The sequence below is a fragment of the Harpia harpyja genome, chromosome 1, assembly GCF_026419915.1.
Source record: "Harpia harpyja isolate bHarHar1 chromosome 1, bHarHar1 primary haplotype, whole genome shotgun sequence".
NCBI classification, from domain to species: Eukaryota; Metazoa; Chordata; class Aves; order Accipitriformes; family Accipitridae; genus Harpia; species Harpia harpyja.
The window spans coordinates 60150349-60174916 of record NC_068940.1 but is presented as its reverse complement, the minus strand read 5'-3'; the positions used below and the strand labels follow the sequence as shown (position 1 = coordinate 60174916).

Here is a 24568-nt window from a genome sequence, read left to right as displayed (position 1 = left end):
TTAACTTTTATTTTGTCTGCGGGAAGGCAGACCTTGCCTACAAAAAAGAAAGATCTCAAAAGCTTGTCTAAAACTAAGGGGATATGAGGACAAGGAATCTCTCATATACAGTCTGAGAAAGTGAAAAAGAACAAAAAGCCTACAGTGATCTCAATATTTTCCACATCATTGAATCCCTTAATCTTGTTTGTCAACTACAGGGACTAAGAAAAAAGAAAAAAAAAACATTCAAGGAAAAAAATTAACAAGGGATCTCCCTAAATCTGTAGTAGTTACTAGATAATCAGAATGCTTGTCTAGGAATGATGGAACTACTACTGAAAACAAATCTATATTGAAAGCCTACACTCCTTCCTAGCAGTTTAACCATTAGCTAGTTCCTGATGGATCCAAAGTAGAATCTTTTTTCTATTAAAACACTGGCATGTAAGGAGATATCGTCCTGGGAGCTCTGTGCCAAAGCAAACAAACTACTCCTGTTTCCTCCTCTCCTCAGGTCCCCTTTGCCATCCACTGTATAACTGTAGGGTTTCAATGATAGTATGTCCTAAGCCTACCTCTATCTACTTCTTTGTTGCTATCTGTGTATTAAAGCCATCTGAGAATACGAAGCAATATTGCCCATCACATGCCCATGTAGAGGTGTGGAAGTACAGGTGGAGGGCTGAGGAAAAGCTGCGGGCAATGACTACATACACCTTCCTCAGAAGGCCCAACACAGCGTGGGAGAAGACTATCCCAGGCAATCTGGAGGTTCACCTCACCAACTTCACTAACTGCTTTCCTTTCAGAACAGTTCCCCAAGCACAATGAACTTGGAGAATTTATCATTGAGCATTAACTTTCCACACAGGCTACTGAATTATAAATTGGGCTTTGAAGAATAAGCCAAAAAACATACCTAAACCTCTGAGGATGAAACTTACTGGGGTGCTTTCACAGCTTGTTTCCAACAGAATACCACTGCCACTGTCATTAATGTATTTAACAGGATTTTGTAGAATTCTGCTCCCCCAAACTGGAGAGTATGCGATTTTTCTGCATTTCTTGATAAGCCACATTTCAGAGACGTGACTGATGAGAAAGGCCAACCAGATCATACAGTGCAAGTTCTTGTCAGGACAGGTTTTCTTTTTAGAGATTATTTTATTGGTGCTTTCAGCAAGCAACTTTTAAAGAAGCAAAGAGGCTTGTGACTATTCTTCTCAGGGATCATGCATTGTTGTGCCAACATCATTTCCAGGAAGGCTTTTACAACAGCCATGATGCTCATCCCCCTCCCTCACCTAACACAGGACAGAGGACATGACCACATGGAGCCTAGTATTCCTGCTTCTCCTTACATTCCATTACATAGCCATTATTTTCTCCATGACTACATAGTTTTCTTTCTTCTATCAGCTCTTGCAATGAAAAACTGCAGTAAGTATTTTTTCCAGTTATTTTAGCCTGTCAACCATTCCACTACAGACAATGATCCCAACCCGATAGCTACTGAAATCAGTGAAAAGATCTCTCACTGACGGAATTGGACAGAAGCAGAAATATTACAAGAGAAGGAATTCCCTTTCCTGGCTGAAAATGACGTAACTGGTCATATTCCTGGCATAGTTAAATATTACACTGGCTGATCAAAGCTGAAGTTCAGCCAATAGCTAGAGCTGAAGTGCCATTTTCCATGTAAACATTCAGTTATCAACACTGGTATAGATTGGCACAAGTCAAAGCTATATGCAATAATAAACACATTTCCTGCTTACTGAAAGCATTGTATTCTCTTTGGACACCAACTCTGGAACTTCCTTTATTTGCAATTATATCATCTGGGAAAGTCTCACAAACCCATCAGAGATACTCAACAATGATCAACATTGGGTGTCTGATTCTTGACAGGATCCTAAAAACATGTGCAAATCAAAAAGATAGGGGAGAGGGAGGAGAGTACTCACACAAGAGGAAACTATGGATCATGAAGTGCACTGTAACTTACTGTAAGCAGCATACTGTATGACATATCCTCACTGTGACAGTAAGAGAGGGAAAGCTAAATGTGAAGATGAAGTGATCCCATGCAACTTTCTCAATGCATTTACATACAAAGAGGCTCTATTTCAATACCAGTGAAGTGTAGACATGATTGCCTATAATAAATTTTATTTAAAGTAGATCAAAAAAGCAACCAGATTAATTCATTCCTCCATCTTTACACTGCTCACATTTCACAGCTCCTGTCTTCAAAACTGCAAAGATCTGCAGCAACTACAGACTTCAATTAGCAGCCAGTTTAGGGTTACAGTGGTGAACCTTCCAACACCAAAATACTGACTTCTGAAATTTCTTATACTTTTATTTCTCTGTTTCACAGGACACTGAGTGGAACTAGCTCCCTCAGCAGCATCACAGTGGAGATGGCCAGCTTGAAAGTAGCTACTTTTGTCAGTGGCCACTCGGGGTATTAACACCGAAGACTGGTCAAATCTGGTCTGTCCACATTTAGCATTCCATCAGGAGTGCAATAAACAACTGCTATATAAACTGTCATGTCTTTTAAAACAAATAAGTCTCACCCTTCAGAAAGGAATTTTTATTAGATTTACAAAGTTCATTATCAATAATGTCTTACCCCCTATGGGAAAAAATGTTTAGTTTTGCCTTCATGTTTTGTTCATCATATTATGTCCCTGTTATGTCATTCTGCGTTTTTAATAGTGCTGCATTTTTTGTTAATGGAAACAAAAGGCTGTAGCTCTATCATTAATGTCAACTTGTATAAAAAACATTGTCCTCCAGAACTCAGTTGCTTTGGACTTTCTAACTAGGAAAACATTTTCTAATGCAAATAATATTTTATTAATGCCAGAACTCTGAATAATTCTGACAAGCAAACTGCTATTATTTTGTATATGTGCACGTAAGTGCCTGCCTTCTGTATAGAGGAAAATGCCATGCAGGTATAACATGCCATTTGAAAGGAAAACAGCTCTAGGAATCAGCAGTATACTAGTTTCCTAGGAATCAAATCTTTCCAAATCCTCTCCATGCTTTTAAAGGTTGTCAGCGTTTTAAAAATGCACATCTGTGTTATCAGTCTTTTATGAAAAGACTTCATCAGTGCTACCGAAAACTAGCTGTTTGACTGCTGCTAATAAAAACCCTAGAGCAACTTGGCCCAATGGTCCAGCTATATATCAGCAAAGAGCATTTAGGGGGAGTAAGAGACAGGTGTGGCACAATATGCTTCTGAGATGACTGGAAAAAGAAAGCAGTGAATCCCTGAACATATGTCTCATGCCAGTCAACATCACCTGGTCAGATGAGAAAGTTCCCAGTAGGGTAGGGACATCTGTGATGGTGAGAATCTGTGGTTCTTCAAATACCAACAAGGAGTAAAAGACAGAACAACCTAGCAGCATCTAGTATTCCTTGTCAGGGACTAAGCCTCTGGAAGGCACAGAAAAGTATGTTCCTTATTTAAGAGTTGTTTGAAATTTGTTGGGAGTCTTTTGAGGCTTTCTTTTAAGAGTCAATTACACTCTAGAAAAGTAATCTTTTGCTTAAATCAGAGATGAAAAAAATACTATTGTGCATGGTGGTTTAATATGTCTTTGAAACTAGAAACTATGTTTCTGTGTTTTTCTTAAAAGCAAGTAAACTTTGTTGCCTAATATTGTCAAATTATGATGCATAGGGCAATTTTTTAGAGAAAAGGTCAGTAATAGTTGCAAACACAAATTACATTTTCTAAATAATCACAGGATGTAGTATGCATTCAAACAGCAAATGTTACCAAACCTGGATGGTGAAAGGGTTCGAAAGAAAAAAAAAAAAAAAGAAAAAAAAGAAAAAAGAATTGTTTTGATTATTTTGATGTCACAAAATAATTTTGTTCAAAAATGTTTGAAAATGCCACATGTAAATTCACTTAGCAGATTTACAGTAAGTTCCTCTGCTTGATCTTTCACAGAAATAGACTCAGAGCTCCTACAAGGTCTGGCAAAAAAAAAAACAAACCAAACATTGGAAGCTTTGCCCTTTCATTGACCAACAATGCTATATTAATTACTATAGTAGTGTCCTTCATGTTTAGCATTCTCCCATAATGAGAGATTGTTCCCCCTATAATTTTCCAGATTTCAACTTTTTTTCTGAGAAAACACACACAATATGATAGGACCCTACCAAGTCAAGAGAAACTGAACTATTTGCTATGTCTAGATGATTGTGACAAAAGAGTATTGAGTCAAAGCGCTTTACCTCATTAAGAGATGACATTAACAAACTCTTACTGAAATCAGTGACATTGAAGAGGGCTGCTAAGGTACCTTAAATGTAATACCTTTAGAGTTGGTCATTGTCCTGGGTTCAGCTGGGATAGAGTTAATTTTTACAGGAACCTGGGAGGTGGGGGGGCATAGCCGGGGCAGCCGACCTGAACTAGCCAAGGAGCTATTCCATACCATGTGACATTATGCTCAGTATATAAATGGGGAGCGGGCGGGGGGGGGTGGGGGTGGGGAGAGGTCTCGACTTTCGGTGGGGGAGCGTCAGGTTCCGGGTGGTGAGCAGTTGCACTGTGCATCACTCTTTTTGTATATTCTTTCATTAGTACCGTTGTTGTTGTTGTAACTTTTTTTTTGTGTTGTCCCAGTAAACTGCCCTTATCTCAACCCTCGAGGTTCCAGGTTTTTTTTCTTTTCTCTCCTCCATCTCCTCCCTATCCCACCGGAGGGGGGCGGGAGGAGTGAGCGAGCGGCTGCGTGGTCCTTTGTTACCGGCTGGGCTGAAACCACGACAGTCCTGAAATGCAACTGACAGACAAGATATCCACTCTGTAGAAAAGTGATTGATACTGGAGAACAAAAAGGAAACTTCTTCCTATGCTTCTACGTCAAAAAATAGAGGAAAAACAATATGCATTTGGACAGTAATGAAGTTGTAGAAAGATCACTCAGTCTAAGGATGGGGCTGACATCCTTCTGAAAAGAAGATACATGGGCAACATAGCTGCTAGTGAAAAGTTCAAAAAGAGAAGGCAGAAACAATTGCACTCCCAGAAACAGCTGATAAAGTACATAGGCTTTATACTTCAACTGAAAGGAATTTAATCTACAGCATACATGTTACTCTTTGTGACTGCACAAGCATGGATTTGACTTGTATGAGCTAATAGCATTCAAGAAATAAATGGCTGGACCATACAAGACCTTCTGTAGCTGAACCCATACTCTCAATTAAACTTTTTATATTATTCTGCACTAAACTACAGAGTTATTGCAAGCTACAAGCTTGAAAGAATAATGGAGGAACTGCTTTCCTCAGTTTTGAGCTTACAAAAATTAATCATACATGATACTACAATTATTTAAAACTCTCATGTTTCATCCATACTCCAAGCAACATTTCTAGTAATAATGAACGCCTTCCACATCCATCTGGTCTCTTTGTTTAAGTAAAAATTTAAGCAACACTCCCTTCAAAGGAAAGTTAGATACAGTGGATACAAAGATGATATGCAAAACAACTATGAAAGGGGTTTTTTTGTTTCAGTTGTGTCAGACAAGAAACTTTTCTAGACCTATGGAATAACGGCCCTGACACCACAATTTTTGCTGGTCTAGGCAAGCTACCTCACTTCTCATCCAGACAGAGAGACCCAGATACACCATGAATCCTGCCAAGGAAGGTCCTAATCTTCAATAGCTGCACAGTTCCCGTTGGAAACACTCCAGGTCACAAACAACCCAATAAGCACAGCACCAGAACAAACATCGCAAGACATACTTTCCAAGCCTTTATAACATTGAAAAGCCAGACTCAAAAGGCCATCTGAGTTACTCCCACAACTACTGTAAAAACTTCTGGCTTTCCAAATCATCTGCAGTTAAAATGAAAAGACAGGTAGACAGAAGCAGAAGAAGGGCTATTAAATTGGGTGTAGACATGCAAGTCTAAGACCAAAATCCCAAAGGATATCACTTTTCTCCAGTTTTTCCATTGGGCAGAGCTAGGAGTTAAGTTAAAGCATTTAAGCCATAGGACTGTACCACCCATTTGGCTGGGAGGTCCCATGGAGGGGAAGGAAACCTGTCCCCTGCATAGACACTTGCTCCTATCAAAATCTTAATTTTTACTTTGGTTTTTGGAGCCTACATTTATAGCAGCCTGCTTGGTTTTGTACAAAGCACAGGATTTCAGCTTCAAATTTAACAGATACAGTGACACTCTGCAAATACTAACACACAGCTACCCAGATCTTTACTCTAAATTCTATTGCTTCAGTTCATTTCCCGATTAAGTCTTCTTTCATAGTCTGACAGTGACAACTAAAATGATGTAGTTAAAGTAATAAACAGGGAATTTTAAGTAGTCTGTCAAAATAAGTGACATTTATATCATCTTAGTCTTAAACTTTCATGTAAAGTTCCATTCAAAGTAACTTCTTCATTATACAATCAAATGCTAAAAGTTACCTTCCCCATTGAAAGATGCTGCATTATCTCTCACAGCAGGTAGTGGGCTCCGCATCATTTCTACCAACAGCATTTAGTGCTTAACAACAGCTGTTTCTTCATTAGAAATATGCTTTTCTTGTCAGCAATTAAACTCTTTCAAAAGCACATCAAGTCAACAGAAACCTCTGACATTTTATTTGCAGCCTGCTGAGTTATCAGCAAAACCAACAGGCCACTGACTGACCTTCAAGCAACGCACTTGCTCCAGAGGCTGGCGAGTGCTGTAACTTTAATACACCCATGGGCAACAATACCACCACAGAAGGAACTCCCTTTTAATTTTTCAAGGTAGCAGAGATGACCTAGTGATTTTGGATTTCTGTCACTCCGATTAAAAAAACATAAAGAAATGTTTATTGCTAGAGAATGTGAGACAATTAGAAAAAAATGGTGAGGCCAGGAAAGATATAGGTGGTAAAAAGAAATGCTGCAAGAAGGGGCCTCTACTTAAAGTTTCATTCTTTCTGAAATTCCAGTGGTCTTGAATAGCTCACAAATGTTGCATGCTAACAGGACTTCAATTTCTTTGCACTAACAGAAGCTTTAAAACACTATTTACATTGTTTTCTAGGCTCATGCATCATCTCTGAAACACCTCCAATGCATTAAACATTTAAATCCCCCCTACTTGTAAAATAGACAATGTTTCCCCTTCTCACAGAATATCACTGGCACCAGCCAAGCCTTCTTACCATTTTTGCTTTAAGCTTGATGTTTATTAGAAGACCAGAATGTGGGGCAGGTTTTCTTGCCCTTTGAAAGGTTTCTGATTTGTTACTTAACTAAACATGTTTGTACAGCTTTCTTCATATCTACAAGTCCTTAATCCACAAGATGTCAGTTGAGGCAATAATTATATTAATAAATTGTAGACAGTCTAAGAAGAAAAGAAAGATGGAGAGGCATTTGGAATTAACATGCTGTGAATAAGTCCTGCATCATCCTTTGTCAGTGGCATTAGCGGGCTTTTTTTTCCCCCTTCTTGTTGCCTTTTAGTAATAATTTTCAGTGGGTTTGACACATTTCATCTCACTCAATGCACTGAGCCCTAATACAAAAGAACGCCAGTTTGTCAAACATACGTTATTTGAGGATGCATATCAGTTAATCTTAGGCAGCTGACATTGTCAAAGACAGCCACACTGTCAAGAGCTAAAAACACACTAGGAAAGGGGGAAAGAGGGATCATGCGAGAGCACAAGCGTGGCTGCTGAGATACCAGCACCAGACAAGGCCAAAGCCCCCAAATTCCTGTCTCTCAATTCTCCCCAAATCAAAAGTCTCCCATGCCAGTTTCAAAGCATGCATTTCCACTGCTGTTGACAAGAGGAGTTGCAAACCTGAAAATAGTCATCCACCTGGCACAGGATCCAGCATCAGATATTTTAAGAGCAGCATGAGAGCAAGACTCTCTTCTGAAAAGACTTTTTAGTTGTCTACATTAGTTTCACAGAAGCCTCTGTGAACATTTATGGGTCAAAGTAGAGCACATGATTAAGTCTTTGCAGCACTAAGGCCAGTACTGGCAATTCAGGATACCCATATTGTTTTGCTGCTATGGACATTACAGAATGAAGTCCTAAAAGGTTTTTTTTTTTAAACAACAAACAAACAAACAAAAAAGCATGTTAAAATAGCAGAACTTCTAGGGATGCCAGGCTTTTAGTGTTTCTTACAGCTGTTTTTAGCAATTTAAAATACTAAACGCATTCAGTCTTCAACAGGAGGGCCATCATTCAAAAATTGGCCATTTTGGAGATTATGCAACATACCTGTGAGTTTCTTCCCTCAAAGTTCACAGGAGCTGGAGACACAATAAAGTAATTATGCTGCAAATCCTCTGACATCAGTCTCTACTTCTGTTTTAGAATTTGGCTCAAATCCAGATGTGAGCCAATATGGAAAATAAATTATTTACTCTACAAAATTCCTATTTCTTCAATTTCCAAGCCTATTTATGTTATTGAATATGGCTACCTAAGATTAGGGAAAAAAATTGAAATCAAGAGGACTACGGTGGCAGTAATGGTATTTTCTACATGTATTTAATATGAACTTGCCATTAAAATAAATTTTTTAAAAAGGTTACAATAAAAAACCCTCCCACCTTTCTGGTTTATGTCACATACTAACACTATTTCGGATCTAGTGACTTTTAAAGTTTCCTGTGTATGGTTTGTTTTTTTCTATTTACCCATTTAACAGACTCAGATGTACAGAAAAGTAACTAATTTTTTTATTCCCCAACTTGGCTTAAAAAAAAAAACAACAAACAAAAACAAAAAACAAAAAAACCTGAAAAATACAGATAGACTCAAATGCAGAACAATTCCTTGAATTACATAACTGATTTCTTCCAAAGGGCTTCATGTTGCTATCCTTACTATTCATTTCTGCCATCTCACAAGACAGAAAACATCTGCTGAAAATATTCTTTCAAAAAGAAAAATATGTAAAAGTCACTCCCTGGGTACACTGTTTACTGCAAAAAAATAAAAGGTTTCAGTGGTAATATTGCTTGCTTTTTAATGGGAGACCATTTTATTTACTCAGAACAATTTTTATACACTGCTAATTTCCAGAAATTAGTAACAACAGCTACTTCTCCTATTTACAATTTCAAGGTAAAACCATATCTGCTATTCCACTAGTGGAAACACTTCTCAGAAGGAATCTGCTCATTTGGGACCCAACAAAGAACGAGAGAAAACAACACTAGAGAAAATACTCTTTGCCCCAGCACATTTACAAGGAATGCTTTGCCTCTATAGGACTTCAGAAAGTGACTCACTTTCTTCTCAAGAAAGGGTTAGGTTTTATTTGGGATTTACAACATGGCAACACTCCAATGCAAATCCCCCAGGAAGAGAGACAGTAAACATGCATTGGTAGGAGAGAACAGAGGGAACACCCCACCAAACACTTTGATAGCGATGCCTCTAGTCTGCAGTCCAAGATCTTGAAAAGTTCAGGTTAGAAGGAAAATATTCTGACATACAGCAGCCAGTTCAGAATAAACTGTCTAGGGGTTCAACAGCCAACAACATTCATTCAGAAAACTTCTCTGTTTAAGCAGCCAAGGATGTCACAGAGCTGCTTTGTTTCTCACATAGGCAGCCCATTCTGTTCTACAACACTTAGTAGCTCCTTGGAAAACTTTTCCTTCCAAGACAAGTGGTTCTAGATCAAAATCATTTTTCTTCAAACCATAAAAAAGAACAAAAGAAGTACCCTTTCCACCTGATCCATGATACAATATATCTGTTGCACTGGAGACACGTACATTACAAAAAGAGACAGCAACATTAAGAATAGAATCCAAGAAACATTTCTTTTTCCCATTCTCCATCTGAAAAAGCAGTTTGTACTCAAACAATAGTTTAAAAAAAAAATCACTGCCATCTCTATAAGAAGACACGGCACAAAAATCTTCATCCTGAAGCAGGCTAAGTTTGGAAAAGGGATAACCAAGTAAACACTGTATAGCAGAAAGTGGTTTATATAGCCCAACCTTAACTTCACTATAAGAAACCACCCTCCCAGCAGGCACTGGTAGGACTTTTTATTAAGGAAAAGAAAAGAAAAGAATAGCACATTTGGGTGGGTTGGTATAAAGAGTATGCAGGGGTTCTGTTTTATAGTCTTTAGTAGACAACAGGTCCCCTTGTTCCTTGCTCTACACCTAGGCAGTGTCCTAAGTCTTTACAGGAGAATTTCACCTTTCAGAACCAGTGTGGGAGAACAGGGTGTTGGTGATGCACTTAGGAAAAAAAATGGCAGTTCTACAAGTGAACCCTTCCAAGCACCTGGCACAGAGTGGCACAAATACAAGTCTAAGACATTTAATGCCTGACTCAATAGAAAATCTCCACTTCATTTGAGTGCGTTTTTGAGTCAGTCTTTTATTGCAGAGATGGAAGAGAAGAATTCAGGTACACTTTAATCGGGCCTGCCCCAAATAGATTACTTCGGGAGAAAGAAACTGTATCTTTAGCAAGTAGCATACATGTAAAGTAATCAGAACTGTAAGGGAGACACCAAAAGATTTTCCCCTTTTGAACTGCAGTCAGCGTCTCCTCTGTGGGGCCGATGAACATACAAAGTTAAAAGCAATAGAAAACACAATTAGCTTGACTTTCATTAATACCCAGTAAGGTCACTGTCAATCTGGCCAATGCTATATATAAAATTTCTTCCAAAGGTTGTGCCTAGGAGTCCAGGTTTTGGCTACGACTTTCCCCCTGCCTTGCACAATTGCATAATTAGATTTTTCAAAAATATAAACAAAACCTTTCAACCCTCCCATGCAGCTAGCTGCGTCAGCTTTAGAACATAGGTTCTCTTTGCAAACATGCCAACATCTTGTGATGGATACTCTGACAAGTGCTGACACTGCTATGAAAAACCAATGCTTGGCTACTAGATTTTGTGACAATGCCAGGAGGAAAAAAAAATGGCTATTTCTCTTCCTCCCACCTCCCATGGAAGACAGGGAATTTGAAAATGAGATATTAAAAAACAAAACCAAAAATAATCAACAAATATCCACAATTAAAAGGAACATTTAATACTCTAGAACAGAGCTTTAAATTTAGCATTTCATTCATCTTCTAATATCAGGAACCACAATAAGGAAAAAGTCTGCTGCTTCTCCTTCAATCAATACAATCCCTTAAGAGTCCAAGCTTCAAAACATTCACATAAAATATTAGCGTTATATATTTGCAGTAGATAAACTGAACCAGCAAGGCAATCAATCAATTTTCAATTACTTGTGGCAACTAGATAAGATGATAGTGCACACACTAACAACTGACAACAGTCACCTAACGAGCAGGCTCATGCCTTATGGAAGTCATGAACCTCTGGGCTACATAATTAATAATAGCCATTTACAATCATAAATATGCATTTCCTCTTCTGTCTTGAGGAATAAAGTTTATTACATGTAAACTGAGATGTGCTCATCAGAAAACCATCCAGTGTAACTTCTTTTTGCGAGGACCACACACTGCCTTTTATGTTATGGAGAGGGAGTTCATGAAATGCATTAGTAAAATTTCAGGTATAACAAGAGCATTAACTTATTTATTACTTAGTACATCACAGCACTTTTACATCCCAGTAGATGTGTGCTGAATAATGCCATACTTACAACATCAAACTTCTGTGTGATGTTCCCCTGGACATCAAGTAAATAAACTTTGCCATAATGTGTTCCCAGAGCCAAAAACTGTAAAAGAAAGAGACTGATTACATAAACACAAAGACACCGCAACCAAAACTACAGCAATGCTAAATGAATTCTGGGATGTTTACCAGATTAATGATTAGCAGCGCTGGGGAAAAAAAACCCACCGCCTTCTACAGACAAAGGTTCTTTTAACTGCACCTAAAGAATAAAACAGGGCTTCAAGCCCATATTACTGTGATAGTGCAAGTTAGCTGTCAGAATGAGTCATGAGGACCCTCATCCACTGACAACTAATGGTGTGTCTGCAGTCTGTACACACTGCCTGATGGACTGTGGCAGCAAATTAAAAATGCAGCGTGAAAGCATGGACCAACACAGATCTGAAATAGTTCAGCTTTTTTTCAATCATAATGGTTTCCTTTGGGCTTTATTTTAATTCTCCTTCATCATTAACATAAAAACAAAACATTCAAACACAGCAAAAGGCCACCGGTAAGCCATTGGTAAAATACTGCTGAATTATGGAAGGTCTCTGACAGTGCATTTAAGCACACAGATAACCGCTGGGTTTGCTTCCCTTCACGTAGTAACACTCCTACATTGAACACTCTCAAGACAAATGCATTTTTCCTCAGAAATCTCAGGAGTTTCATTCTAAAAAACAGTAGCAAAATAAAGAAATCTCCACATGAATGCATGCTCTCACAAACTTATTTTGATACAAACAAGAGGGGAACTGATTCTGAGAGATCTGCTGTTAATTGAACCATGTGAACTACACCTAAACAGAAAAGGAAGAACTTCAGTACTACTTGATTTATGACAGAGGTTTCTTTTATTCCCCCCCTCCTTTCAGCATTACTCAAATAGTCTAGGCTCCTCAATTCTCTGTATTTCACTGCATGTGAGCATGCTTCATTGCAACCTATAATGAAATGCTCAAATTTACAGGCACTGCTAAGCGTGTCAGTCAGGCAGCACAATCTTTAAAAAATAACCTTACAGAAAGTCAAGGTTTAAAAGGATTTATCAAAATGGAATTGCTTAAAATGAAATTTCAGTTCAGGCACTTAAAATATGAAGCTACATTAAAAGGAGTCAAGAAAGGAAAAGAAGAGGTTCATTAGAAATTCATCCCCTGCAATGCCTTTCACTCCTGCAAGGTTGCCTTTTTTCAGGAAGAAAAAAGTCCCCCGGGTGAAAAAATCAATACTGGTTAATAAAACATCAGGTGTGCAGACATAACTAGGTATGACTATTCCACTGCACAGGCCTGCTTGAATGCACCAGGTGCCATGACGATTAGTCATCCAGTGCAGACAGCAAGCCTGGTGAAAATATGATGCTTTAGCAGTGAAAAGAAAAAAAATAATTCTGGGGGGAAATTAGTCTGAATATAGAAGCCAGATTTTCAGGATTCCCAGCAAAGTTAAACTGCTTTAATCAGAGGCATATTTTACATAGTACTGTAAAATTTTGCTAACAATGACTCTAGCAGGGCTTTTCCTGCTCTTACAGGGAAAAAAAAAAAAAAACAAACCACAAAACAGAACAAAACAGAAAGGACCCTCACAAAACCTATAACCCAGCTCCATTTTCAAGCTCTCTGTTGTAAAAGACCTATTCCTAAAAGACTCCAGTACCTGGCTTCTAACACTATTGATTGTTCTCATAAATAGTGTATCTAGATTGCTGGAAAACTAAAAGTGCTGAGATACTTAAACAGCTTTCCCGTATTGTCACTCTTTGTGACACTATAGTTAAAGCTTTATCTGTGCACATCCTTATAGGAAAATCCTGTTCAACTCTCAGCTTTCAAAATTTACCTGAGGCTCAGGAAAAAACAGTAACACAAACAGGCCACAGACCAGGAGGAAATGCTTGCCAATTTTCCAAATATCTGTAATTCTAAGTTGTCAAAAACATTTTAAAAAGACTTATTGTTTTCATTCGCACAGTTAAAACACACGCTTCATCTTAAGAGCCTCTTGAGCCATGGCAACAGTCCTTTGAGTAAAAGAAACACAGCACAAGTCAATCTAAAAATATAGCCAAATAATAGAGATAGATCCCTCAACAATAACTGTTAAGGAGCTGTTACTGGCTGTGAAAAAACATACATTCAATAAATAGCTATTATGTTTTACATACTAATAGTTACTTTACAAATCATTAACTCATACTTTCAGATGCTCTTCAGCATTCCTCAATATTTTAAGATGTTCTTCAGTATTTATAAAAGAGAAGAAAACTCAGAAAACAAAAAAGCAATTGTTTAAATCACTAAAGAAACATATTAAGTTTCTTCCTTGTAATAACAAAGGAATGATTCTTTGTAAAATTTCTTTACTTTGCATTGTCCTTCATTCACTTTCTCCCTTTCATTCTCTTGTATGTCTCAAACCTTACCAGCATTAGAGCATGAGCATTCCGTCTCCTTGTTTTTAACATACTGAATCAGGGAAGGGGAACGGGGAAGTATTAGTATGACAGCCCCCCCCAAAAAACCCAGCCAAGCAAAAAAGGAATATTGTAATTACTTTCTTCTACACTGTATTAACAGAAATTCTGCTGTCTTTCACAGCTGAATATATGCTAAGGTGGCCCCTGGCATGATTAAGTCTGTCTTCAGTGATTCAGGCTGTACAAATAAGCACAGTATATGCCAACTTCCTTTCTGAATAAAAGAAAGTTGGGACTGTATCCCAATTCTAGCTCATAATACTGTTCATAATTAAAATCGAGTGAGCATTTTCCCAGTAGCTTATGAAAACATCCCATCCCTGCACCTTGAATTCTCACCTCATTTTCTCACTGAGAAAGTGTGGATTGTTCAACACAGGTTTACCATGAATTTTGTTTATATTAGTGTTGGCTGGCACTGCACCTCTAGATTTGGCAGCACTTCTACACAGAAATATACTGATGCATTATAAGCACAGAAATATATAAAACCATGCAGAAGTTCTCTCTCTGCCACAAAGTCACATAGTACCTTTTCATGCACTGTCATGCAGCTGGCTGCATCCTTCTGGAGAATTTCAGTCACTCCATTAGAAAGCCGTTCATACTTCAGCTTAGGTTCCTCTTCACTCTCATCTTCCTAAATTTTTGAGAGTGTAAGGAAAACGGAGCAAGAGAAAAAACAAGCATTTAGAAGTTTATTTTAAATAAAAACAAATTAAAAGATACCCCAAAACTATCACACAGCAACAGGCGAAGATGGATCACTGCCATCTCTTAACAGCCATTACAATCAAAAGCCAAACTTCCACATTTTTATCATTGGAGGGGACCTGGGTTGTGCTTTTTTGTTACTGGTTTCTCTTTTTACTCCAAAGTTCTGGGTGCAAACAAAGACTGTATAGCAGCATATCAATTCAGCTGTAAGAGGCACTTAGTTGGTATCTCAAAAGCAGGAAAAAACATACATGTGTACTTTGTTACTGAAGTTAGTCATTCACAACTTAGAAGAAAAATATAAAAAGGATGGATATGGAAAAACGGATGATGCTAAAATAAAGTGTGCCACTGTAGCCACAATTAACTCTAAGCTGAAGCATGCAGGTTACAAAAAACTTCAAGACCTTTACAAGATGCTGCACCTCTGTAGGAAGGATAGAGACAAAAGAATCCACTAGGAATAAGTTAATTGTATAAAACGCACCAATGGGTTTATGTTAAAAAAAAAAAAGTATAAATATGTTGTTGCAGAACTGTCTGGGAAGAGGATCCGGACACAGCATATTCCTATGGATCACCTATAATCATCTGCATGTTCAGAACTTTTTCTGGTAAATACTGACGCTTTCCTCTCTTTCATGTCAAGCATGTTAGGTATTATCACCAAATCACTACTTAGATGCAAAGAAAGATGATGCATCAAGAACAGACTGAAGAGGAAGGAGACTGAGCTAAAAAACACAAGCAGCAAATTCATTGATCAAAGAACACCCAACATGTTTATCTCTTCGGAAAAGAAAATCCAAGGTGCAAAATAGCTCTCTGGTCATAGGCATCTATCTGTAACAGATGGTCTACTGAAGTAAAATGCCAGAGAGAGATTTCATAAGCTTCAGTAAGCCTCAGTTAATACTATACATGCAAAGAAATACACAAACCCATATATATCCCTTGGTCCTCACTGGGAAACCGTATACCTGCAATAATAGTCTCCTACACTCACTATTAGTTCTAATGAACACATCAACATTGAGTGTGTTTCCCACCTAAAACATGTCTTTCATTCCTAAGCAACCAGAATATACCAGTGCAGTGCTCTAGTAAAGGAGTGCCTTTACTTCCCACCAACCACTGCTTTCCAATCCCTAGAACAGAAAATAAAAACGTACAGTGTCAGCCTATGGCAGAAGAACTATTTGTGCAACATTTTCTTGTAGCTAATGATGTGAAAAATACATTTGGAAAAAGACACGTTAACTTATTAATTAAACATATTTTGTTTAAATTGCCTTTGGAGTACTAAAGCCAGTCTTTCCCAAGTTAAATATTATGGCCATTTACCATGTGTGCTACCATCACACACAGTAATATGTACATACCCTGATACAAAACAAATAAAAGCCACACAGACCTATGGAAACACTCAATATTTAGCCTCATGCTTATATAAATATGCTGCAAAGAGAGGCCCTTTTAAAATGTTATTTGAGAGTTTTATGACAGAATAGAAATGAGATTAATATAGGGATGTCAGCAGTCCATGACGTAGCAGTCTGAAGTGAGGTGTCAAATTGTCCACCAAGAAACAATTTTATTCAGTAAATCTAACACTGAACAAAGTTGTTACTAGACAGAATGACAATGACAAATTACAGGGCTGTATATAAATCAGCCAAATTCTGTGCACCTACAGATCCTTAATAAATGACTACAAGGTAGAAGGAGGAGATAAAGTCAAAGAAAAAAGCGTACATGTGATGGAAGGAGGGCATAAGGAAGTATGTGTCCATTTTACAGCAATTAATACATTACTGCATTTTATACATTGCTTACAAAGATTACACTTGAAATGCATGGGTAATCACTGAAGAAATTCATAAAAGTAAAAACTGAACTCCAGTCATCCAGTTTTTCTAAGATTCCACATGTTGCTGAAGTCTGGACATCCAATGTGCAACCAACATGAAAAGTTAATTCTAGTCTCTTGAGCAGTTTGCATAAAAGCATTCATCCATGGACCATTAGATAAAGTTACTGTAAATAAGTTTTGCCTGTCTTATTTATGAGTGAAAACTAAGTAATTTTTCCTGCACATGGATATACAAAAAATATATACTTTCAAAAGTCAGTGCACCGAAGCATTCTGCCAGGCTTCAAAAAAAGTAAGTAAAGTGAAACTTCAAATATTAGGCACGATGATGTACCCATTTCACGCTTTCTTGACAGGTATCTTTTATGTTAAGTAAAAGTCAAGCCAGAAGGTGAACTGAAACAGGGTGGGGCCACTTCACTGTAAACAAAATGAAGTGAAAAAGGTGATTTGCAAAAATGCGAGATTTCTCTACTACTTCAGACCCTACCTGATATATTAAATGCATTTCATGATCTCTTATTCAGAGTATCAGAGTTTAATCATTTTAAAGGTATTTTTCTATCAGGAAAAGCTTTTATGCAGTCTGAACTTCTAAAGTAAACACAAGCCAGTGTTAATAAAAAGCAAATCAATAATTTTTGTTAAATTTTAATAATCCTGAAAACCTACAAATAAAACCATCAGCAGCCTGAGTTGAGATGACAGTTAGCTGCGTTTCTATGACAACCTAGAGGAATAGTACAAGTCCTGACTTGCAGCAAAGCTAAGATATAAACAGAGTGACATTTACCCCATACAAGAAAAGTCACAGCATTCCTTTTTTAAGGAAAAAAAAAAAGAAAAAAAAGAAAAAAAAAGAAAAAAAATTGCTCAACTAACATGGATTTTTACTAAGTGTATGGTACTTTTAATTAAAAAGAAGTCCTTTAAACCATCCTAGAGGTTTCTAAACATTTGAAAAAGAATTTTATAGCACTGCTTCTTGTACCACCACTTAACATTTCTTCCATATTTTCTTCCTAAAAAAACCCAAAACAAAACAAGCCCAACAACACTGAATTTTGAAATTCTTAACAAATGTATTAAGAGAAAAAGAAATATATACTGCACAAAATGTGCAAAGCGCTCTACACATGGCAGACTTAAATTCTGAAAGGGAAGGAGACCCACAGAGCTGACAGGAGGAAGCTACCTTCACAGTGTTATAAAATAAATAATGACCATTTTTCAACCACAGGAATGCTAATTTGAAACTCATATTCCATTTAGTTTTCTAGTTGCCTTTTACTGCTGAAGCTAGCAGTCAAATTGCTAAAAATATGCTGTAAAGAACCTGTAAAGAACAGGTATCTGTAAACATTGAAAGCACATTTCCAATTGAATGAAATAGTCTAATTAATTAACCAGTAAGACTAATACAAATTCTTTCCTACTAAGAGCTCTTCCATTTGTCACTGATGAAGTCCTGAACTGAAAACAAATTCCTTTTCCCAAACCTAACACCTAGTAGGTCTGAAACTCGCTACCAACTCTTCTCCTGGAGCAGATTTACAAAACTGAGAGCTGCAAATGTGCAATAAGCTTTCAAAAGCCCAGTGCCACTGCGACAGAAGCTCATCCGCCTTTCTGAATGCAGGTTCGCAACCTTCTTCAGATATTCTGCCCCATCTTTCCTAGCTTTGCCTACATGAACAACTGTGGTGAATTCACGAGTAGAAAAAAAAAATCTGAAATTGGTCCTCACGAAGAAAATTTCCAGATGGAACCTGTGGGCAGTTCCCGGAGTTATTCCATTAGCCCACATTTGCTCCTGCAGCAGAGGATCTGCCCACAGGACAGTCTGTCACATGAACTACATGCTCTACTGATTGCGGATACTCTAATTACGTTACGGGCGCTGACAGCAAAGTGTCATCCTTCCCACACGATTTGCCCTCAAAGTTCTTCAAAGCCTTTATGGAAATAAACGGTGCATACATTATAAGGCAAGTGCCCTTTCTCTTTGCTGCACATCTTCTGTCCAGTCCCAGCTAGAATTCCAATTACTATAGGTGGCCATTCCAGCCTTGTTTACGCCTGCAAGTTTTAACCCTGCAAAGCATTTAAACTCAAATACAAAGATACCTGAGGTCCATCACTCAAGCAATTTCAAAGGAGCTACACCCACATCCTACTGCAACAAGGCCCCAGTGTCATAGGCCTTCCTAAAAGGCCATGTCTTGAAAAAAAAGACAAAACAAACAAACAAAAAAACCACATCTCATCTTCATTTTTTTGTGCTTGCTTTCAAGTTCATGTCGATTTCAGAGATTATAAGAAAAATATTAAATTAGCTCATTTCCTCCTAGCTTAAAGGCCATTAAAAGTGCTCTGCCTCTGTGTATCTGCATAGTTAATGTTTAGGACACATTCTAAAATCTCATTTAAAAAAACGAAAAGAAAAAAAAACAAACAAAACACTCTGCTGCCAAAGCGCAAACCCAACATTACTGCTAAAAAAGTGAGAAGCAGCTACTTAGCAATTTGTGAGAGTAACTTTTTTTGACATTTAATACAGGCCAGATCTTTGGAAAGAACCTATTAAGAAATCAGCTTTTTTATTTATTTAAACAGTCATCACATCACACAGAAGAAAAAAATAAAACTAACTAGTTAGAGCTCCAGAATTATTAGTTTACAAACTATATGAAAATCTCCAGTAGAACCAAAGAAGCCAACTCCGTTTATTTGTGAGTTAAAATAAAGGTTCACAGAATATCCTCAGTTATGCAAAAATGAATAAACACATCCTTAGTGCTCTGCTGGAGGCAGCTTCACTTATTAGAGAAATTCAACAACAAATATATAAAAACCCAAACCAAACATAAAAAGACCTCAAGTCCCAGAATGCAGTCTCCGGGGAAAATTATTTACTTCTCTTCTATATGTACAGAAGCACAAAGTGCAGCAAAATACCCAGCAGAACTCAGTTGCCAAGATCATGTATTACCTTTTTGGTCTTGACTTGATCCAAAGCATAACTATCTCCAACTGTTAATTTTTTAATGGAAATGATGTCTTAATCAGGGGGTCAGATTAGTTGTCTCAGTTTTGGTTTTGAGGGCCTGTGGGACCATGGGCTGGGAATGATCTTTCCTCTACAAATCCCCTAATTGACATGGGAGCAGTGAGTACTTATCCGAGTGGCTGGTACCCTGCTGAGAAGCGGAAGGTGATTTCTAACCACAGTGCTACGAAAGGCACATCATCAGTGGGGATTTACACCACCACCCGACCCCCAGGCCATCCGCAAACCCTTCCTATCACCAGCATTGCCTGGGAGGGGTGCAAACCTCAGTTTGGACAAGGTGGTGCAAAAAGCACCTTACAAACTGTAGGATAACTGTCGCAAGATTTCCATGAGGAAGCAAGTACTACCCAACAAAAGACAGAGCTAAAATTTTTTATTTAACCTTCACCTCATTACCACACCTGGAAATTGTACCACATGGGCTGTAATGCCTCCTTTGGCCTGGTAAAGAAATGATGATTATTTTCAGTCTTTAACCTCTCCAGTTCAGATCCCAGACCTTTGTTAGGACCTGACTATCTCCCTTCATTCAAGGTCAAGAGATACTGAAGCACTGAGTTATAAATCAACCTGACTTTAGGTTTGCTGAACACCACTCCCCAAATCTTCAGAGAAAATACTCACCTAACACCGAGTCCCTCAGACAAACAGGTTCGCTATTCCATTAATGTCATCTCTAGTCCTCTCTACCCAGATCGTATTTAGGCTAAGTGTGGCCCAGATAATCTGCTAATCCAGATGACCAGAAAGAAGCCTCCACATTCCCACTACCACCCCAGGAATATCCATATGCATCATTTCTCACTTCCTGATTTACCGTATTTCACACAGAGATACTTACTTTTTCTAATAGCTGTATGCTAGAACACTGAGACTTCCCATATTTTTTGTACCTAAAGGCAGCAATTAGGCCTGACAAACTGTATAGTTTCTCCACCCTGGAAATATTGCTTCAGTTTAGGCACCCTTACTCAGTTAGGACAACGAGCAGTTTCTTCAGACTGGTCTGGAGGGCAAGGCAAGATGCAGGCACAGCAATTCTTTACTGCAGCTCTGCAGGGGCTGGTTCTGCCGAGTGGGCTACTCTGGATTTCGGGACACCAATGGAAAAGGAAACAAGTGATTCTGCTCGGCACAATGTTATATCAGATGGAGGTTGAAGGGTGTGGCCTGCCTTCAAAGCACCAGTTGATCCTGCCTATAATCCAACTATCCAAAACCAACAGGTTAAGGGTGCTGGCTCCCAGTGTAACACTTAATCTCCACTTTTAAGACTGCAGAGTCCTGAACCCTCACCAGCAAGAGGAAATACAACCTAGCACTCCCCTAGACTCCCCCTTCCAAACCTGCTCTGCTTTGTCCCCTGGCAATCTTCAGATGGACCTTTGCTGATACCCTAACTCCTCTCAAACACTTCACCAAACCCTCCCAGCCTGGACTCCCATCCCAATTTCAACACTTTCCAGTGTGCCTGCCAGGACCCCTGTTTTCTGACTCTTCAAAGCCACCATGTCCTCAGCTGGAAGCTCACTTCCAGCCAGGCAACTTTCATGGCAGAGCAGCTTTCCTATTATACAGAATTTTTAATGACTGCTTACAGTCTGGCATGAAACAGCTGTTCACAAGACAGCAGAACCCAGAATGAACAGCTCAGCAAATACACTAAATTCAGCTAAGGAAACGCAGAGCGCACCTCCCATCCCAGCAGCACACCCACACCAACTCACAGACACTCGGGGGGACAGAGATCAAGACTGACCATTGAGCAAGAGGATTCGGAAATGCAGACAATTACCATCCTGTACTTCCGTGTCCTCCTTCCATGCTTTAACAGCATAGATGTTCTTCAAACACATGGAAGGAAAAAGCAATTTTATCTTACTAATTCAGGGTTCACATATGCAAGTGAACACACTGCCCATTTGCAATACATGGGAATATGGCTAGTGAATTAAAAAATTAAGCAAAAAATCTGCTACAAGTGAAAACATCACACCAGAGAAGCACGTGACATAACACATGCAGGAGAATGAATATTCTTAAAGCAGTTTTATAAAATATTAAAAGGCAAGTTGTAACAAATTGCTGATGTCTGTTGATGAATTTAAGGAAGTAACATCACAATGTCACAACACAGTTTGGAGATCCCTTCAATTTCCATCCCAGATCATGCTTTAAAGTCCCTGTATTATTTGGTAATAACACTGAATAGGTTTTTTGTTTTGTTTTTTTGAGAACATGAAAATGAAGAAAAACTCCTAACCTTTATCTACTAAACAGCTTATCATACTCATAATTTTAAGTACGATAACACCTAGGTTATACCTGTGATGGTGTAAATCAGCCTTCTCCCCCTCTTCCTTGTTATATTCCCATTTAATAGTCAAGAAACACTCAGTCTTCATAAATCCTATTCTTGCCTTACGATCACAGGCATCAGATTATCACTTGTACTTTAAAGATGAGAGGTAAAAGCTTTGAAACCCACATATTAAATTGGAATTGGTGTATCATCTATTTGATATAAGAAGGGATTCAAGAATATTTTTGGACATTTGTCCACTTCCCTCTACCCCAAACACAAACATGCTTTTTGTTTCCTTACAGCAACTTTGAGTAACCTGACTTGCTATTAACTGCATTGAGCGTGCATGCCAGCAGAGTCTTAGTCAGCACCATTTGGAAAGCTCACCTTATTTGAAGATGATGACCATTTCTCGTCAGAAATGTTGGGAGGAGGGAGGTTTGCCTTTGGAAAGTTTTAGAAGTCAAATTTATCAAAAGATGCACATTACCAAGGTGGGCAAAGAGGACATATCACTATCTTTGTAAAAGATATAGTTATTTACTCAAATTTCTTCTGCTGTAACATGTGACTTCTTCAGTGTTTGCCTCTGATGCTGCCATTTTTGAAGGAAACTGCCCACAGGACAACCTATCGCCCGCCATTCTGACATGGGAGTCAGAAAAACCCCTAGTCCAACTCGGGTTTCTCCTCAGAACTGGAACCTAAACACTGGTTTTGAAAAATAATTTAAGGAATCATTATTTGCGATAAAAATAGCTGGAAATTCACAGCACAAAGATTTGCCAAAATTTATGTTTTCATTGTTGCAAAACCAGTAGTGGATTGTTACCTCATATAATCAAGAAACACATACAGTGCAATTTAAAAGCCCATTCAGTCCTTAAAAAGATAAAACCTCAAAGTAATGTATTAAAGATCTTCAAATAGATCTAGTTGTATTTGCTTTTTAAAAAAAGATTCCTATGTTCTAAAATGATGCAAACACCACACCTTCCCTGCTGCCCATTTCTAGGTCTTGCCCTGCCTTCTTTTAAAAGAAAAAACAAATCCAAAAGCAAACCGGAAGAAAGCACTCTGTCCTCTGCTGTTTTGGCAGATATATCCACTTGTGTTGAAGAAACAAGTGACACAGAGCAAAGAAAGAGAATTATAGTAGAAGAATACATAACTATTACAAAATGCAGCTTCATCACTACTGTTTCTCCATCCCTAGGATACCGTTTCCAGACTTGGGTTCCTGTCTCAAGATAAAGGGACTACCTATGCTGTTTTCAGGATTAGGATCCTGACTCAGTTTCTCTCAATGCAAACAAATCTCTAACACTAAAGGGATGCCAAGAAAAACTCAAGACTAAAGCCTTTAACCTTCAAAAGCCCAGTTTGCTAGATTGTGCACAAATTGGAACACAATTTTATTGCAAGTTCTTGTTCTATTTACCATGCTGAATTTAAATATTAAGCACTTTACCAAACCCTCTGGAGACTAAAACTTATTGAGAGAGCATAAACCTCTTTTCCTCTGTTACTTTCATATTAAAAAGTTTGTTCCTACAAGAAAATTTTAACAAACTAGAAAAAATAAATTAGTTGGTTTAAGAATAAGAATAGCAAAGAGCATTTCATCTTTAAGTCACTGGTTCAAAAGCCGGTAGAGCAATAGTGAATAAAAGCTAGAAACATCCATAGTCTTGTTTATTAGCCTGCTTAGCCAAAATTTTGGGGGGGGGGGGGGGGAATCCCCCAAACAATTTCCTGTAAAGAGAGGCATATTATAAAATTACTGCTTTCAAGTGACCACCTGGGTAGTAACTTCAACAAAGACACAAACAAATTACTGAGGCAGGCATGGAGGACATATCATTCTCTTAGTAAAAGAGCCGATTATTTACTCAAGTTTTGTAGAACACTTGCACGACACAGTGCAAAAGAGCACAGGCTGCTGTATTTTGAACCCTATATACATAAGTTTTGTGAAAATTAATATATTTTGGAATAAATGTTACAATTGTTTGGAATAAATACTAAAAACCTATTCAAGTGTCCAACCTGTAGGAGAATTAGTTTCTCTTCTGCAATTATTGCTACACAAGACAACAAAAGGCATGAAGACTGAAATTTCTAAACCATGAACACACATTTGTGATTTATGCTGCTAAAAATATTTTCCCCTAATTCTATAGTGGAAATACAGTAATGTTAGCTCAGTGAAGGAAGTGAAGTGAATAACCTCCTATCCAGTTCCTTTATGATTCCTCACAAGGCAAATCACCAATACTTTCCCAGTACCTGGCTGTAAAATTGGTAAATATGGATTAGGATGGTAACATTTCACACAGCAGTTTTCTGTTCTCCCCATGCATTTTCCGCAGGGATTTATTTAATACCTTGACCTCTTTGGGAAAATGCAGACATACACCAGGAGCAAGGA

General features: G+C 38.1%; 1 protein-coding gene across 5 annotated transcripts in view; it reads right to left on the bottom strand.

The window, feature by feature from the left end:
- Nucleotides 1-24568, bottom strand: part of VPS41 (VPS41 subunit of HOPS complex) — a 121251-nt gene that overhangs the window by 84920 nt on the left and 11763 nt on the right. For all 5 annotated transcript variants that reach the window (XM_052796178.1, XM_052796187.1, XM_052796168.1 and 2 more), the window contains exons 3-4: nt 14702-14809; nt 11668-11745 (exon numbers count right to left, since the gene is read on the bottom strand). In XM_052796178.1, coding sequence (XP_052652138.1) covers nt 11668-11745; nt 14702-14809 — 186 coding nt within the window. The remainder of the gene's footprint in view (nt 1-11667; nt 11746-14701; nt 14810-24568) is intronic.